At 45.2% G+C, this 18,605-nt stretch overlaps 1 protein-coding gene and 1 long non-coding RNA gene across 4 annotated transcripts in view; both read left to right on the forward strand.

The window, feature by feature from the left end:
- The window catches only part of LOC308320344, a 319,513-nt gene that overhangs the window by 147,339 nt on the left and 153,569 nt on the right, over positions 1–18,605 (forward strand). The gene's annotated exons all lie outside the window — the stretch shown is intronic.
- The window catches only part of LOC308320341 (carboxyl-terminal PDZ ligand of neuronal nitric oxide synthase protein-like), a 183,822-nt gene that overhangs the window by 145,103 nt on the left and 20,114 nt on the right, over positions 1–18,605 (forward strand). For all 3 annotated transcript variants that reach the window (XM_080770663.1, XM_080770664.1, XM_080770665.1), the window contains one exon: positions 191–361. In XM_080770663.1, coding sequence (XP_080626789.1) covers positions 191–361 — 171 coding nt within the window. The remainder of the gene's footprint in view (positions 1–190; positions 362–18,605) is intronic.

Here is an 18,605-nt window from a genome sequence, read left to right on the forward strand (position 1 = left end):
GAGCAGTAATGGATCCCCTACTGTATACTTGGGGTGAATTCAAATAAAGTGCAATGGCTGGTTGAGAGCCTGATGGAATGTCAATGTGTAAAATAAAATGTGATGTCTCCCTGTTGGTTTCCTCTTTCTCCTGCTCTCTCTCTCTCTCTCTCTCTCTCTCCTCTGCCTCTCTCCCTCTTCTCATCTGCAGTGGGGTCCCAGGACAGCCTCCTGGAGATCACCTTCCGGTCCAGCGTGCTCCCGGTGCTGTGCGAGCCCAGCACTCCCAGGCCCTCGGAGACCCCCCTGAGCCTCCCCCTCCTGGGCGACGGGACCAGCAGCGTCTTCTCCTCGTCCGGCGGGCCCCTGGGAAGCCCCATAGGTAGGGACCAGTGTCTTCTCAAGCTGGAGTGTTTCCGCTTCCTCCCGGGACCCCCCGGGCCTCTCCCCGCACTGCCGCCTACGCCCCCGCTGAGGGGCGGCCGGCCAGGGGGCAGAGGTCTCTGGGGGGTCTCCGGGGGCGAAGCCGTGTCCCCGCCGGCCACCGGCAATGGCGGCAAGTCTCCGCCGGGCATCCTGGACTTTGCCAGGTTCCGCGAGTCGGGGATCGCCTCGGAATACGAGTCCAACACGGACGATAGCGATGACAGGGAGGATGAGGATGAGGAGGAGGAGGAGGACAGGGGAGACGAGGGGGGGCAGGAGATGGAGATCTATGGCTGGGGGACGGATGAGGAGACACTGAGACTGCTCAATGTTCTCAACAGCCGGGTGCGCCCCGACTGCTTGGGGGATGAGATAGCGGTGTAAGACTTCAACCCTGTTCCCCCAAACTAGCACTAAGAGGTGACATTGTGCACTAACTGCTGCCTCTGAACCCCCAAACGTCCTTGGGAACAACGGAGGTGCAGAGAATTCTGACCACGACACGGGGAAATGTGTATGTTATACAATATACAGCATTGCGTTTGCATCATTGTCAGTTCAGAGCCTTTAACCATATCTTATCAATGAATGCCCTGTACATTGTTTATCCTTTATTTATTTAGACTAGGCACCGTTACACTCAAACGTGGATAATCTTAGTTCCAAGACAGCTTCGGGAAACCATGTCGCAGACTAACCTCTGTCTGACGCGCACACATAATGAAGTCCCTCTCACTGTCGTGCACACACATACATAAAGTGTCTCAGGAGAAGATTGTTTGCATTCTAGCTCTACACTTACTTATGTCTAGCTCAGTTGATATCACTCTTTCTCTCTTTGTATTTCTAGCTCAGTTGATATCACTCTTTCTCTCTTTGTATGTCTAGCTCAGTTGATATCACTCTTTCTCTCTTTGTATTTCTAGCTCAGTTGATATCACTCTTTCTCTCTTTGTATTTCTAGCTCAGTTTATATGACTCTTTCTCTCGTTTTCCTTTCCTTTACTTCACACAAACGCTTACACAGTAGATTGCTCAGTATGAATTCATCCATATGTACTGTATGTGCAGAGTTACGGGTCAATCTTGTTCCATCTGTATCCTCTGATTTAACACTTTTTCTCTCTCTCTGTTTTTCCTCACACTCCCAGTCTCCCTCACATGCATTTATGTACACACACACACACACACACACACACACACACACACACACACACACATGCCTGGTTAATCAGTGTGGAGACTATGCCGTTGTGACTACAGTACAGTGCGTACAGTAGATATTTTCTGTCTCTCTTCTTGCAGGTGTACACGGTATGTACAAAATGCCTTGCAAACAGACTCAAAGGCGAACTTTGAAACGGTGAATTCTGGTGTTTTTAATGATGTTTTCTTTGCCAATGTCTGTCCGTTCAGCTCTCCTGGAATAGCTTTCCCCACAGATACCATCACTCAGATTAACGACCTCCAGCTGCAAATTAACACGCTAGTTTGTTTGAGGCTTACAGAGAATCACATTAATTCAATTGAGGAATGGCAGCTGGACAGTCTTACCCCATACTGTGACTAAATCTCTTAATGTCAAGGCTTTGCGCCACGTCTCTTCAAACAGTTATTATGTGTGTGTACTCACTCACTCAAGTCCTACACTTTGTGTATTTCAAGAGGATGCCTTCAGTGGAGATAAAGACTGTCAGTCGTGCGAGAAGCCTCATGCCTGTTTTATCCTCAGTTGCATGACACCTGCACACAACTAAGTACAACTGAAGTGTGACCCACACAGAGACCCGTTCCACCACGAATGACACTAGAAAATAATACCTTGCCTGTTCTTGCCTGGGGAGCCTTTTTTTTGTTTTGCCACTTCTGAGGCCAAAGTATTATCATATCCACCTGCATCTCAGAAAGTTGAACTGTTGTTGTTGTTGTTCTGTGAAGCCGTGGCAGAGTTCTGTCCTCATTTAACTCGACAGCAGAGGCGTGCGTCTGTATGCGCCAACTCTTTTCATTCCTCGTCTCGTATACCCTGCTCTTTAATTTATGCAAAGTCTGGATTAAGCAGATCTCGAGGAACGCCGCTTGATAGTTTTCAACCGGCGTAAACAAATCCCTAGTCTCCGCGTGTCGGAAACAGTGGCCTCTTTTGTTAAAAGCCAACTCTTGTTGTGTATTGTGGTCAGTATAGGCAAAGTGTTTTGCACACTGTCCGCCTTTGTAGTGCATAGAGCAGGGGAGCATTTTGCCGTATCAAAGCCAGTCTGCTCCAGTCATGGAGAAGTCGGTTTTTTATCGTCTTTGGCATAGCAAATGCAGATTTGAGAGATTGATGATGAAATGGGCCAAATCTCAGCATGTGTCTAAATGTTGTGCAGAGCCTTTGTATGACGTGATCAAAGCAATTTAACTAGAGGCAATCTAGGCAGAAGTGCCAATTCTCGACAATATTTGATCTCAGATGAGGGTGTGTGTGTGTGTGACTGTGTGTGTGTGTGTGTGTGTGTGTGTGTGTGTGTGTGTGTGTGTGTGTGTAACGTACAATTCATGTGTGGAGATGGATGCAAGTGAACAGTGTCGCACTCATACCAATACTGAATGTTTGGGTCAGATACAGATTATTAGCAATTAACAAAATCACGATAACGATATAATACCATGCAGCATTCTCTCCTATATATTTTAACTTTTTTGCTTGTATGTATTTGCAGATTAAATGATGGGACTGATTATCGGGCTGTAGAGTGAATGTGTGCACGTTGTGTGGCCATCGGCTCGGCTCGTTTGCAGAACTCTTCAGTTTGAACCTACTTTAAAACAGACAGACGGGGACAGACACAGTCTTGAACTAGAAGACAGACATTTAAAACAGACAGACGGGGACAGACACAGACATTTAAAACAGACAGACGGGGACAGACACAGACATTTAAAACAGACAGACGGGGACAGACACAGACATTTAAAACAGACAGACGGGGGCAGACACAGTCTTGACGTGCTGTGCCTCTTTGCACAGCGAGTACTTTCGGCTGTCAATCTCCTGTCGTTCCCTTCTCTGTTGTTGTCTGCATTGCAATGCCTCCATCTCCACCCCCAGAGCTGCCATGAGAACAATACTGAGAGGTTAAAACTTTTATTCTGTCCACCTTTAATGACCTTTAGAAGATTTACCGGTAGAACACTTTCCTGGGGGTCTTTCGTGTGTGTAATGTGGTTTTAGATATTTTTTGATTTGAGCAGTGTCTGATGTCATGGACACTGGACTCACTTACTTCCTGGACTACATATTGTCTCAGTAAGACAGCCCTCCCCCTATCATTGGAAAAATAAATTAAGCACAACTATTTATTATTCCCTGGGAGAGAATGTGGGATCCTCACTCGACTTCATTGTTGTATCTGCAATAAGTACAGAGTATAAAGGAGTTCATGAAATTATCTGAAACTATCTACGCTTCCTATAGACTGGGGTCCTATGCTTTCAAAGGTTTCTATGGCATACGAGGACTTCAATGTCATCTTTGAAATGTAATTACAGTAATTACTATTCACTTGTAAAAAACATGAGGATAAAATAAGTTCAGAGGCCTCTCCTGTCCTCTCCTGTCCTCTCCCTCGGGGACATAAACACAGAAATGGGTGATAAACGTTCATTCCATGACTTTTTGTTCATTAATTATAAATGCAAGCTTTCTCCTTCTTGGCCTCAGGCCAGATGCTTTCTTAGTTGAAGGTCAATTTAAATGAACTCATGTACAGACCCAGTGGTAGAGGAAGACAGACGATCTCTATGGATATTGTAAAGTGATGAATACTGTGCCTGTACTGGGATCTGTTGTTACAGCCCATGCCATTGTGTGTTGATGGAAGGAAATGACAACAGCCAAGATTATTGTGTGTGTGTGTGTGTGTGTGTGTGTGTGTGTGTGTGTGTGTGTGTGTGTGTGTGTGTGTGTCCGAGTGTGCGTTTGTGTGTGTGTTTGTGCAAGCATGCCTGCTTGAACGTGGGTCTTACGGTTTGAACTCATTCCCTCAATCTTAAGTGGGTATTGATTCACCTCTAAGTAATGCATTGGATATATTTGAGTTATGGGGCTTTTGCATGGAAGAGGGGAGTGCCGTGCGTGCGTGCGTGCGTGCGTGTGTGTGCGTGTGCGCACGCGGGCACAGTCAAATCTAGCAGTCGTTAATTTAACTCAGCAGAGTGTATTTATGGAACTAAATCAACAGGATCTGAGTGGAGGATAACATCGGTAAACACGTGGGAACACCGTCCCTGCATGGTTTGACATCTCATAACCACATGATGTGCACGAGTGTGTGTGCGTGTAGCAATTAGTGTACATCTACTGTATTCCCAGTGATGTGGCAGGGTGTTGTGTTGTTGCGTGAGTAATACGACAGCCTTGCTCAAGTTGTATTTTAGGATTGCTGAGTTTCCTCTCTCTCTCTCGGCGGCGGTGGCTCAGGGGTAGAGTGGCCGGATGGGAACCGCAGGGTTGCCAGTTCGAACCCTGTGGGCTCCCCCAGAGTTAGTGTCCTTGAGCAACACTCTGAACCCCTAATTGCTTCTGATGTGCAGGTCGGTGCCTTGCACTCTGTCAGCAGTGTATGAATGTGTGCGTGACTTGTAATGCACAATCTATGTAAAGTGCCTTTAAGGCACCTTGGATGAAGGCGCTATATAAATGCACCTATGTACCATTTCTCTCTCTTTTCATTATGCGCTGGCAGGCGGTGTCTGTGATGGAACAGAGCAGAGTCCGGTGGCTCCCATTGATCACTGCTCCCGGCCATCGTCCTGTTTGAAAGTGGGGTTAAGTAGAGGGGCGACCAAGCGGCCGCTGTGATCAATAATAATACCTATAGCGTCTGCCTCCTCCTGCTGTATCATAGAGCTATAATTAAATGTATCCAGAGAACGGATTGAGGAGCGACAGCCCCATTTCCCAGCCATTATGGGGGCTTGTGCTGTATAGGGTCAATACGTTGAGTCTGCCTCCTGCTGCTGTATAGGGACGGTCAGAGACACACGTGGCAGACAAAGACAAAAAAGAATACTCGCTGTACCCAATTGTGGCCCCTTGCCTAAAAACAAATATATATATATATATAATACGGCTTCCCAGTTCCCAATATCACTGTCATAACGTGGGAGTATAGACACTAGACAGGCTATTTTCACCGCAAACTCCTTCTCTTAAAGTGATCGCGGATGGTAGCAGAGGCTAACTTAATTTATGCTAACAGCTAGCGGCAGAGGAAGAATTTAGATTGTTTGAGAAACAAATCAGATTCATCTGCAGTCTGAACAAAGACAAAGATAATCTACTAGTATTAAATGGTGTATTTTAATAGACCCAGATGACACTTTTGAAACTTTCCGAGTGAAATCAACACTGAGCGTTTTACTGTGTGGGGGCTAAGTAAGGCCTTCTCGATTGGGAAATAACGCCGACCAAGGGCATGTGGAATTACAGCTTTGACTACACACACACACACACACACACACACACACACACACTCTGGAGCAGTAAAATTAATGGCCGTGTCTACACTAGAACAGCAAATGGGGAATAAAGAATGTTTAAAGCCAAGCTATTAATCTCCTGACCCAAGCCATTATTGAATGGAGCCCTATACCTGGACAAACAGAACGCTAACAAACTAACAAAGTACTCTGTAAATTCCCCAATCTAAAACGACTTTGGTGTGTGTTTGTGTGTGTGCGTGTGCGTGTCCGTGCGTGTGCATGCAAATATGTTGGCACATCTTGCATCTTGCAAACATCTGTTGGAATAGAATGGGCCTTTTGCAGAACTGGCTTAATTATAATGAGTGTATTTCTGCACTGGGTCAACATCTGGATGTGTTGGCGCTGTGCCTTCTTGGTCCAACAGTGGAGGACTATAGAGGGTGTGTATCGTGCATAAAGTTAGTATTGTGCGTAAATCAGATTTTCTGTTTGGATGCATGGGCTCTCAAGGCCATGGAGAGAGATGAGATCTAACCGTGTTATTGCCAGATACGTGGGATTCCGTTCTGCTCTCCACCCCACCCCGCCTGTGCCAGAACGTAAAAATACGTCTTTCTTTAAAATGGCTACGGTGACAAAGTGCTCTCATGTCTGTGGGGCGGCAGCAGTGGTTCATGGGGTAGAGTGTCCGGTGGTTCCCAGATCGATCCCGGGCTCGCCCAAGTTAGTGTCGAAGTGTCCTCGAGGTAGACTCTGAACGCTCTGATGTGCTGGTCGGTGCCTCGCATGGTTTCCTCCACCATCGGAGTGTGTGAATGGGTGAATGTAAATCTGTAAATCTATGTAAAGTGCTTCGGATGAAAGCGCTATATAAATGCACCATTTACCATGTTATGTCAAAAGTCCTGTCTGTCGCACACTGTAAGTCTTTCGCGAATCATTTGAACCGTCTGTGTCATCCTAACACTGAGGATTTTACCTCCGTGTTCCTTCCCGTCTGTGCATCTCTGTCTTAACCCACTTTGGGCGGGAACCCCTCTTGGTGTTTTAAGCATTATGTTATACTTTAAAGCTATTGGAAAATAGCAGATCTACACGCTCATAGCGCGCCACCGAGTGGCGCGATATGAGCGTGTAGGTCTGCTATTTTTTGGAAATTCGTGAAAATGTGGCGCAAATCTTTGAATATATATTTCAGAGCGAACATTTTTAACTAAAATATTGGCTTCTGGGGGGGTCCCTGGAACTACATATTTTGAGATGGGGGGTCCGTGGCCCAATAGAGATAATTCTGGGGGTCCTTGACATGAAAAAGGTTGAGCACCACTGACATAGAAACGTACGTTTTTCAGAGAAATGTTAGGATTTAGAAGCATTTTTCTTTTATCGACGTCCGTCCAAAACGGGTTAAGCTCTCATAAGCCCTCCGAGTCTTTACACACCCGGCCGACGCAATAAGATGGGAAAGATGCAGACAAATGACAAGCTGAGCTTCAAAAGCCAAGCGAGGGGTTGGCAGCCCCACAAAGGGAGCGAGAGAAAAAGAGAACCGAGCAGTGAGGAACGCAGGCGGAGAGAGACTCTGGAAAGACACAGAAAGAATGTTTTATCCGTTCCATGCTGGGTTTTGTAAGACGTGGTCAGCACTCGGCATAAAATAATTGGCAATTCGATTCTTCCCATCCTCATTTAACCCATTTAGACCTGTGGACGATTCTACAAATGCCTTCTAAATTCAGAATTTCCTGGAAAAACCTCATGTGTCTATGTCAGTGGTTCGCAAACATTTTCATGTCAAGGACCCCAAAAATATAATGTAATTGGCCGCCGACCCCCCCATCTGAAAATATGTTGTTTCAGGGACCCTCAGAACCAAAGATATGAGTTAAAAACTTTCACTGTGCAAGAATATATATTCAAAGATTTGCTCTGCATTTTCAGGATTTTTCTAAAAATAGCAGACCTACAAGCTTGTGGCGCGCCACTCGGTGGCGCGCTATGAGCTTGTAGATCTGCTATTTTTCAATAGCTAAATTATAACAATGTTTAAAACACCAAAAGGGGTTCCCGCCCAAAATGGGTTAAAGCAAGCAAATTGAATAACACAATACAATTTCACACACATTTTTACTTGTTAACTGCTGCTACAGTATGTTGGTTTAGTTATTGGGACCCAGAAAGCACACCTCGGGCACACAGCGCTGGCAATGGTTCAAACGCAGATTGGCTCAGAGCGTTTGATGATGAGCTGCACCAGAAGAGAAGTGGCACAGACGGGGAGAACAGAGCTGTGGGTTGGCAAGATGTTAGGCTAAGGCAGGCTGGCAGAACACAACGAGGCGGGCGGACGGAGACGAAAGATCTGGAAGTGGACCTGAGGCATATAGTTAACCCCATATCAAGCCCCATAATACTATATACTTCATGATATACAACTACAGTACAAGCTCACAAAGCGTCACATTGTGACTGTATCTCTGCTACTGTCGTACTTCCTGACCATTAACTGAACCATTCTCCTCCAGAGACACCATGCCAGGGTTAATGTGGGTAAGCAAAGCTCTCATGGGGTATAGAGTGGCCGGATGGTAACAGCAAGGTTGCCAGTTTGAACCCTGTGGGCTCCCCCAGAGTTAGTGTTGAAGTGTCCTTGAGCAAGACACTGAACCCCTTATTGCTCCTGATGTGCTGGTTGGTGCCTTGCATGGTTTCCGCCGCCATCGGTGTGTGAATGTGTGTGAATGGGTGAATGTAATGCACAATCTATGTGAAGCGCCTTGGATATAAAGGCGCTATATAAATGCACCATTTACAGTACAAGCTCACAAAGCGTCACATTGTGACTGTAGCTCTGCTGCTTGCGTACTTTCTTGACCATTAACTGACCCATTCCTGCAAGACATAACCAAACCAGAGACACCAGGGTTAATGTGGGTAAGCAACGCTCAGCTGGGAACAAAAGACAAGCAGGGAATTTAAAAGACAGTGTATGATAAGTAATTCAAACTACCAGAACGAGAGGACTATTCCTCTTGACTGTGTGTATTGCACTCCATACCATAGTGTACTGCACCAGGCTTATGAAATAAACTCATCTTTATGGCAACATTTGCATTCTGGAGCAGGAAACTGAGGACAAAATCATAAAAGTGACAGCAACGGTAAAATATTATCATCAACTTGAAGTTAAAATGTGCTGCCCACCTTTATCACATGGACACAGTTATGGGAACAGTCATCCCAAGTGAAATGAATTAATAAAATGTAGGCTAATAAAGTGCACAATGCTAAGGACTAACTTAATCCTAAAATAGTGCAATAATTCACAATTTACTGCTTGTGCAGAATGATGAAGTCATAATATTTAATAGGACAAAATGACGCATATTTCTGTATATCGTACATAACAATAAAGTGCACTCTGGCACTCTCATAAATAACATAAACATAGTTAATATTTAATTGTATTCCTGTGAGCACCTTTATTAGTTGTCTTTGTGTGTCATGTAATGACTCCAGTATACTGTACTATACTGCAGATATACAGTATGTTTATAAGGCTATTTAGATAAATATATGTTTACGGTAGACTATACTGCTCGTCTCTATTTAGATAGCATGTTGTTTAGACAGATACTATAGGTTTGATGTTTACCTGGTATGCTAGTTTATTTTATTTGAAGCACCTGTTTCTTTGCACTCTACTTAGACCATTACTTAGGTCAGGGGTTCTCAACTCGTGGGTCGCGACCCCTCGGGGAGGGGGGGGGGGGGGGTCGCCAAATTATGAATAATTTTGTTTGAAACCTGTTTGTCTTTAGGGTCCATGACACTGACATACTGTACTCTGATCATTTAGCCTGTTGTTTGTCTTCAGGGTCCATGACACATACTGATCTCACACACATAGACTCAGCTCAGCTCATCTCATACTGTCAAACAGCCTCTACCCGTGTTGCACACAAATGTGTACTGTATGTAGGGATCGAATTAATTCGCTCATCGATATTTTGGAGCTCAGCTCCCAAGGGTGAGCGTTTTAAAAAGACAGAGGAAAAACATACATAGAATAAATAAGTACTCGTCAGAGCACAGGTCTCTGCCAGGTCAGGTAGGTTATTGTGGCGCACCACCTTCAGAGGAACGCACACACACACACACACACACACACACACACACACACACACACACACACCCCCACAGAGAGAGAGCAGAGAGAGAACCAACAGACAGGGAACACAGCAGCAAACACTAGGTATGGGAGTATGGAACAGACCGACCCGTAAGCGCTTAAGAGAGTAATTGTTTGGCTTGACTGCACAGGCACACAATCCAGGGGGCAATGCCCGGTGCAACAAAGTAATAGTTGTTGGTTTACTGAGAGGCTGGAAGTCGCATTAAGTCGACTTAAGTGCCTTAGGGTGTATCGCCAGTTATTGATAACAACCTCCCCATCATTAGGTTGCTTCTCTAACTAAAATGTTCCTCCGCAGTAATACTCTGCATGGCCTCAATTAGAGAGACACGCTTATGCATGCACGTACTGTAATCCCCATCTCTGTTGATAATAAAAGCACCGGAATATATATCGCTCTCAGGAGCAACGCACACGACACACCACAGCGAAAATGCACATTTCCTGGGGTTTGGACAGGCATGTATCTTTTTTTCCCAGCGACTTAATTTCCCCTTGGAATTACATTTATGTGATCTTTCTGTCTAACGCACACACACATGCATGTGCGCACGCACCACACATGCATGTGCACACGCACGCACACACACGCACACGCACACACACACGCACACAAACACACACACGCACACGCGCACACACACACAATGGGCCCAGGCAGACGGTAGTGTGCAAAATAGCAAATCAATTATAGATGTGATGTTGTTTGATATGGATGAGAGTGGAGTTGAACCAACCAATGCGGAACCACAACATCCAGTTATTCTCCTCTGTCCTCTTCCTCCTGTCTTTCTTCTCCGTCTCGTTGTTACGGCCCTTTAAAATGGTCTGGAACACCAAAGGGCCATACCATAATAATCGCTCTCTAGTCCAGGTTTGGGTCTGTATGCATGAGTCACAGCTCAGCTAACGCTGCTATACCAATCACAGTCTCCACAGAAGTAGACCAATCACAGCAAGCGTCCCTCGTCTAGTGTCATGTCGAGTAGTGGCCGAGTGACCAAACACTTGTGTTTGATTGCTGATTGCTTGCCCCGTCAAACACAAGTGGTTTGACCAAACACGAGTGTTTGGTCAAACCATGTGACTCCCATTGGAATTGCATTGTGGCAGCCATTAATCACAGACAGAGCGAAGAACATTAGATTGATTGGCTTCCAATTGGTGCCAATTTGCTTTTGCAAGTGTGTTTGTGTGTGTGTGCGTGTGCGTGCGTGCGTGCGTGCGTGTGTGCATGCGCTCCAGACATGAAGCTATAGAGCGTTTCAGTCCCGCCCCCTCGAGAGACGCGGAAAATAACCCCCCGTCCATTTTCCTTTAAAGACGTTTACGCCGCGGACAAAGCCAACTCTTGTCGTGACAAATCATGACAACACACAAAATAATGTGTGTGTTGTCATGATTTGTCACGACTCGAGTTGGCTTCGTACGACGCTTAAAAGGTCTTTAAATAAATACTTTTTGAAATGTCTATGGGGAAAATGCATTGGGAATTATTTCCTGGGCCTGGCGTGGTCATGCAAGGGGGCGTGACTGCAACACTATAGCCTACAGCTGAATCACAGCTCAATTAGCTGTGTCACAGTGTCTAAAAAGGTGTAGACATTTCCTGACACTTTTCCATCAATGTATATTCATAGCCTGTGGGAAGCTCTGCTTCAGAAGAGCACACACACACCCACACACCCACACACACACACACACACACACACACACACACACACACACACACACACGCACGCGCGCGCACACACACACCCTGGTAAACAGATTGATCCATCTCCAGTGGCGCCAGGCAGCCTTGGCAGCAAATCCAACAGCCCTCTGCTTAGTTAATTAATTATTAATGAAATGGAGACACACACACACCTCACCTTTGGATTGGTCTTTGTACTCATCTGCTATTATGTCAAAATGTATGTGCTTGGGCGGGAACCCCTTTTGGTGTTTTAAACATTGTTATAATTTAGCTATTGAAGAATAGCAGACCTACAGGCTCATGGCGTGCCACCGAGTGGCGTGCTACGAGCCTGTAGGTCTGCTATTTTTGGAAAATTGTGAAAATGTGGCACAAATCTTTGAATATATTCTTTCAGAGTGAACGTTTTTTTACCTCAAATCTTTGCTTCTGGGGAGGTCCCTGGAACAACATATTTTCAGATGGGGGTCGGCGGCCAAATACATATATTTTTGGGGTTCTTGACATGAAATATTAAACACCACTGATACAGAAACATAAGGTTTTTCAGAAAACAGGTTTTTCAGAAAACAGAAAACGTTTTTTTCAGAAAACGGGTTAATTCTTCCTTGATTTTCGTAGCAATAATGAGGCTGCACATTCCAGTGGTTCAGTCCCAATGTTTGCTCTCGTTGGTGTCGACTGGTATTGCGTTGAAAGTTGAAGAAGCCTGTTTGGAAGTTTTGGGTCGTAGGCTTTAGCCTACTTTGAAATCAACTTGAATATTTCCCCCCCCAAAAAATGCCTCTATTTAGAGCCAACTCTGATTTTCTATGCTCCCTGAGAAGATGTATTGGCACACATCATGGCAATTTTACATTTCAACACAAATCCACCATTAACCAACTTCTCCATGCATGTACTGTATGGTTCACAGTTCCAGTTCTATGGCATATATAACTCAAAATGTACATGGTAGACTTTGAAAGAAATTGAGAACACTGTGACAGTTCCAGGAAAACGTGTCATTCTTGTTTGAGTGTCCGGGTTCATGGACTGGCAGACGGAGAAGTCCTCGACAGCTCTGCTGGCCGGGTCACATTCTTCAGTCACTGTACCTGGGATGCTTCCAGTGTCAGCAACATGCCTGTGTGTTGTTGAGTTTGACAGTGTTCATTCAGTGCAGAGACTGATGTATATAATATACCATACAGAGGAGAAATGTGCACGCAGCAGACGAAGAGAAGTTCCAAGGTGTTTATTCAAACGGAGTACAGCATACAGCAACAACATAGACTCACGTCAGCCATGCAGAGTGCATGGCTCACGTCTCCCACAAGGCTCGCGCCTCGACTGACTGACTAAAATGATAGCCTTGTTGGCCACCTTTTAAACACTCCACATTTGGTCAAGCGGGTCGACATGGTGCATATAATTAGTAGCAAAGTCCTTTGAGCAACTCAGGTCAACACAGACCCCTAATTAACATACAACGGAATTAGACTCCTAGCTACTCCTGAGGAGACCGACACCTCTCTGTAGCAGCTGCTCACCAAGAGGTCTACTGTATGTAAATTTACACAATTGACATAGGCCTTGCAACACAGTATAATTATGAGATCCTAAATATTCTTCATATTCCCCCCTTGATCATCAAAAGATGATCATCTAAAAATATGGAACCATAATTATCTTACACCCCCCTTGACCCTTAGCTTAGACAATACATTCAAGAAACCAAAAAATAACAGCATTACAGTACAGAATTCCCCCAACATGGTTTTCAGACATCCATACGTATATGAATAATGGAAAAATGATTAGTACAGTTAACTGACATTAAACAATACATATGCCGCTTTCAACTCCCTTTTACAAGAGCACTTTTTGATACGTAATAACCTACGTGGTTTACGACTAAACTCTGCTATTCAATGTTAAATACACAATGCCAGCTAAACCACTCTCGGATTTACGTCTGACCAACATCACACACTGGTGATCCAAGTAGATACACATTCCACGCCAGAGTCTAACAATAATATCACATATATCTCTTCATATCCATAGGAAAATTCCTCATTGATTCATAATTAGGCTAAATGACTCAACTTATCTAATTATACGACAAACACATACCAACATGAGGCCTATTATAATTCATGCTGAAAACAAACGAGACGCACAATTTGTTAAACAGAGAGAAGAAAGTCCATCCTTTCTCTGTACGAACAAAGGAAACTTCTTCTCTGTATGCTGCTCATTCTAGTTTACCTCGAACTGTTCGCTCAGCTGCACGGATAAAAGTTCAAGAGTCTGCACTGCTGTTTTTTCGCTGTCCTCGTCATCATCATCCCTCTCCCCCCTCCCAACTCTGCCCACAACAGAGATGGGATGAAAAGAAAAGTAACACCGTCATCACAGACCCCTGTCTGTGAAGGCCCTCAGCTTGCAGGTCAGTCGGCCACTGCCGCTCCGCGCTGCGTCTCACCGATCCCCGCCCGCAAGCGCCGTCCCCGCGCCGACGTGATGAATGACCAAGGCCTCCGTGTGGCTGTCGCCGCTCCATCGACCTCACCGCAGCCCACCCGTGACACCCGTCCGGTGGGCGAGATTTCTTTCCCTAGGATCATTCGGAAATTCGAGCACTGTGATTGGTTGTCAGTGGAGTAGGAAGCGCTGGGCTGTGTTTTGGACCGCACACAAGTGTTTATGCCTACTAGTACTCTAACTCTAACCCTAACCCTAACTCTAACCCTAACCCTAACCTAACTCTAACCCTAACCCTAACCTAACTCTAACCCTAACCCTAACCTAACCCTAACCCTAACCCTAACCTAACTCTAACCCTAACTCTAACCCTAACCTAACTCTAACCCTAACCCTAACCCTAACCTAACCCTAACCCTAACCTAACTCTAACCCTAACCCTAACCTAACCTAACCCTAACCCTAACCCTAACCTAACTCTAACCCTAACCCTAACTCTAACCTTAATCCAAAAACTATTAAAAAGTCTGCGGTTGTAAAACATTGGCGGCAGTGGGGCGCGAACCAGCGAAGCATATATTACAAGTCGGCGTAGTAGTCCACTAGGCTAGCGAGGCAGCTGGCAGAATGGGGTTTGTGTTTATATTAGAAGGTGAAGTTCCGCCCGCGCGGGTGGCGCTTTCCTTGGCTACTAGTAGTAGGGCGGGGCTTCGCCCCGCCCTACTACTACTAGCCGGTGTGGTAAAACAAGCGCTCCTTCCCTCGAATCATCCTAGGGAAAGAAATCTAGCGTCCGGCGGCTCGTCATCGGTCCCCGTCGCACAACACTCCTCGCGGTGGTCGCCGTCATCATCCCCGCTGCGAATGGACAAGAGATCACGGCCGGGTCGGGTCCGCTGAAGCTTCTTCCGTCGCCGCTCACAAAAAACTCCCCTCCACCGAATTAGACGAAAAAAAAGCCGCTGGTACTGTTTCATCTGACGTGATAAACACACCAACACGACCGGTTTCTGGCACCATCTGATGTATATAATATACCATACAGAGGAGAAATGTGCACGCAGCAGACGAAGAGAAGTTCCAAGGTGTTTATTCAAACGGAGTACAGCATACAGCAACAACATAGACTCACGTCAGCCATGCAGAGTGCATGGCTCACGTCTCCCACAAGGCTCGCGCCTCGACTGACTGACTAAAATGATAGCCTTGTTGGCCACCTTTTAAACACTCCACATTTGGTCAAGCGGGTCGACATGGTGCATATAATTAGTAGCAAAGTCCTTTGAGCAACTCAGGTCAACACAGACCCCTAATTAACATACAACGGAATTAGACTCCTAGCTACTCCTGAGGAGACCGACACCCCTCTGTAGCAGCTGCTCACCAAGAGGTCTACTGTATGTAAATTTACACAATTGACATAGGCCTTGCAACACAGTATAATTATGAGATCCTAAATATTCTTCAAGACTGTCAGGGAGGCAGGGGCTGACATCCCATAAGAGGGCACTTTTGGACACGAATTGCTGATATTTTCGGGGCGCAACCCAGCACTCTTTAGCTCGTTGAGATGCAGTGTAACAACATTAATTTCTAAACAAATGTGTTCAGCGCAATAGACTGTGTTCAAGTTCAGGAGACTTTTGATAAAAAGCTATGAAGCTGAATTTCTTTCGCCATAGTAAATGCTGCATTTGTGGTCTGGAGATGGCAGTTGTTTTACAGACGATATTGAATTTGACAATTCTTTGTAACTCGGTCTGTTAAAGGCAAGGCTATACTCATTTTTATGCTACAATGAACAAATGCATCCATCCATATTCCGTAAAAATGACTGAGTGTGTGTGAAAATATGTTGGCACATCTTGCAAACAGATTTTGGGATACAATGAATAGGGCTTATATAACTGGCATATATTGACTGGAGTCCTGAGGTGTCAACATGTGGATGTGTTGGAAATGTGCCTTCATGATCCAACAATATAGGAATGCAGAGAGTTGTGTGTTATAAAACTAACTTAAGGCACAGCAGCAAGTTAGTTTCTGGACAATTTTGCCACACTGTGGTAGATTTGTTTTGGCAACAGCATTCAGACACCCAATTGCTGCAAAATTGACTGAAAGAATGATTTAAAGGATTTGTTTGTTTATTTATTGAAATAAATAATTGTCAGATTGTTGCTTCCAATCAGTACCAAAATACGACTTTGACCTCCTTCACACTTGACATGAAAGCCTCATCAAGTCTCATCACGTCTCACTGATCAGTGCTCTGTTCTCACCTGGGATGATGAGAGAGAGGAGTGACAGACTCAGGCCTCTGAAGGACAAAACGGCTACTGGCCGACGCATTGGAAGGGGATTTAAAAGATCTCCGTGTTCTCCCTTTCTTGTTTGATACAACTCGTAGGTGAGGATTATACTAAAGCTTTTTAGCCGAACGGCTCTTCGGTTAACACCGTCCCACATCCAAAGCCTGGTTGAGGAGTAATTCTTTGAAATTGAAATTGGTCTGCTACGGAAGAGAGGGCACGATGAGGGTCCTTGTACCAATTCTGTGTCGGGGTTATAAGTAAAGCCCTCTCTGATTGTGTGGCTGTTCAGAGTTGAAGGAAAGGTGAGTTTTGGAACTTGGAAGTCAAGTGGGATACGCAGTGAAGCTGTGCATGCTAGCTCAACTCGTTGTGAACTGACTGGCAAATCCTCTGTCAAAGTGAACTATGAAGCCATCACTTCCATGCAGTGTTGTTTGGCAGCAACAAAAAAAAAAGAACGGTAGAGTGTATCTTCGTATCTGCCCGTGTGAACGCACAGGCTTACATTATGCATCTTGGTTTCGTAATCTGGCAGATGAGTGTTAATTTGACTCTACAAATGTTAACTGAATGGACTATTTGGTCCATTCTCAAAGTTGAATTCACACTGACGATTTACTCTGTAGCCTACCCAGTTTGTCCTGACTCCCTCTGTGCTTGATTAAAACACAAAATGCTGAGGGAAAAAAGTAATTAACAAACATGATACAGTGCTTAGTTAGACTTACATGACATCTCATCCCACAGAAAATAAATCAGCGCCTGAGTTATTAGACACCAAACTAATTGCCAATCTACAACCACACAACACGTTGCAGAGCGTGCAGATCTGCTATTGTAGGTGCACGACTCCCAACTAAGTATAAATCAGACAATACAGCCGCTCAATGAGAAACAGGAAAACTTTGTGAAGAAGGCTTTCAGTTAATCTTGTGGTGTCTCATCATCAGACCATAGAAAGGATAATCGCATTTGCATCAATTTCTGTGAGAGACTGTCTCACCAAAGCAACTTAAATCATTCAAGCTATAATGAGCCTGTCTGAAATATTGATGGATGTCCTGTTTTTAGATCACGTGTTTGCTTGCTCGTTGTCCATCACATCCGTCACATCACATCCGTCTTCTACTATCTGTGAGTCTTTTGGTGGCAGTAATAGTCAGAGCCTGGATCCGCAGTTCCAGTTCCAGACAAATGTGGCACTGAGTGTCCTGTGAGCGCCATGCCTCTTTGCTTCACGTGTCTGTGTTGCGTCACGTGCGCTGATTTTTTCCGTAAAAAATCCCTCCCAGTGAGGACTGAGAGCAGGTTGCGGGCAGGAAGCAGGGGACTTCTTCTCCTAGACATAGGAAGGTAGACAGACGCCTCATTCGCCGCTGCAGTTCATTGGAGTGACACGTATCGCATGGAGGCCTCAGGCCGCCGTATTGGAATAACAAATGGCAGAGGCATGGCACGCTGCCACTGAAAGTGACTACTGGCCAATCGCAGCGCGTCTCTCCCGGGACTGTCGTTCCATGTGACTTGACTTCAAAGTAGGCTCTGGACAGGGCCCAAATTAGCCAATATTGATCACACCTGTTCACCTCTAGATCTCCATAATAATGGAGCTGACATCACAATGTTGTTCTGACGTCTGCATAGACTTCATATTTGGGCATGCCTGGCAAATAACTCCATATATGGGCATAGAAGGGACACAGACAATAACGGCATCGTTCCAAGTAGGCCAGTGCCCAACGCGGGCACTGCTGTAGAGTACTATAACAGCTGGTCAATTAAGCATCAACCAAATTGTCAAATTATGGAAGAAAGAGGCAAACGTTGTGAAAATAGGCGTGTACTTTAGATCTGGGGGTCCCCACTACACTCCCCAGTTCAAATATGATCATTTTGGGGTCCCACTCCCCAGTTCAAATAAGATCATTTTGGGGTCCCACTCCCCAGTTCAAATGGGATATGATATGATATGATATAGTACTTCATTGTCAGTTCACACTGAAATTTGTCTTGCGACACAAGCAGCCAGGTATGCAGAACATATACAAAA

The sequence above is a fragment of the Protomyctophum bolini genome (assembly GCF_963924005.1).
Source record: "Protomyctophum bolini genome assembly, chromosome: 8".
Taxonomy (NCBI): domain Eukaryota; kingdom Metazoa; phylum Chordata; class Actinopteri; order Myctophiformes; family Myctophidae; genus Protomyctophum; species Protomyctophum bolini.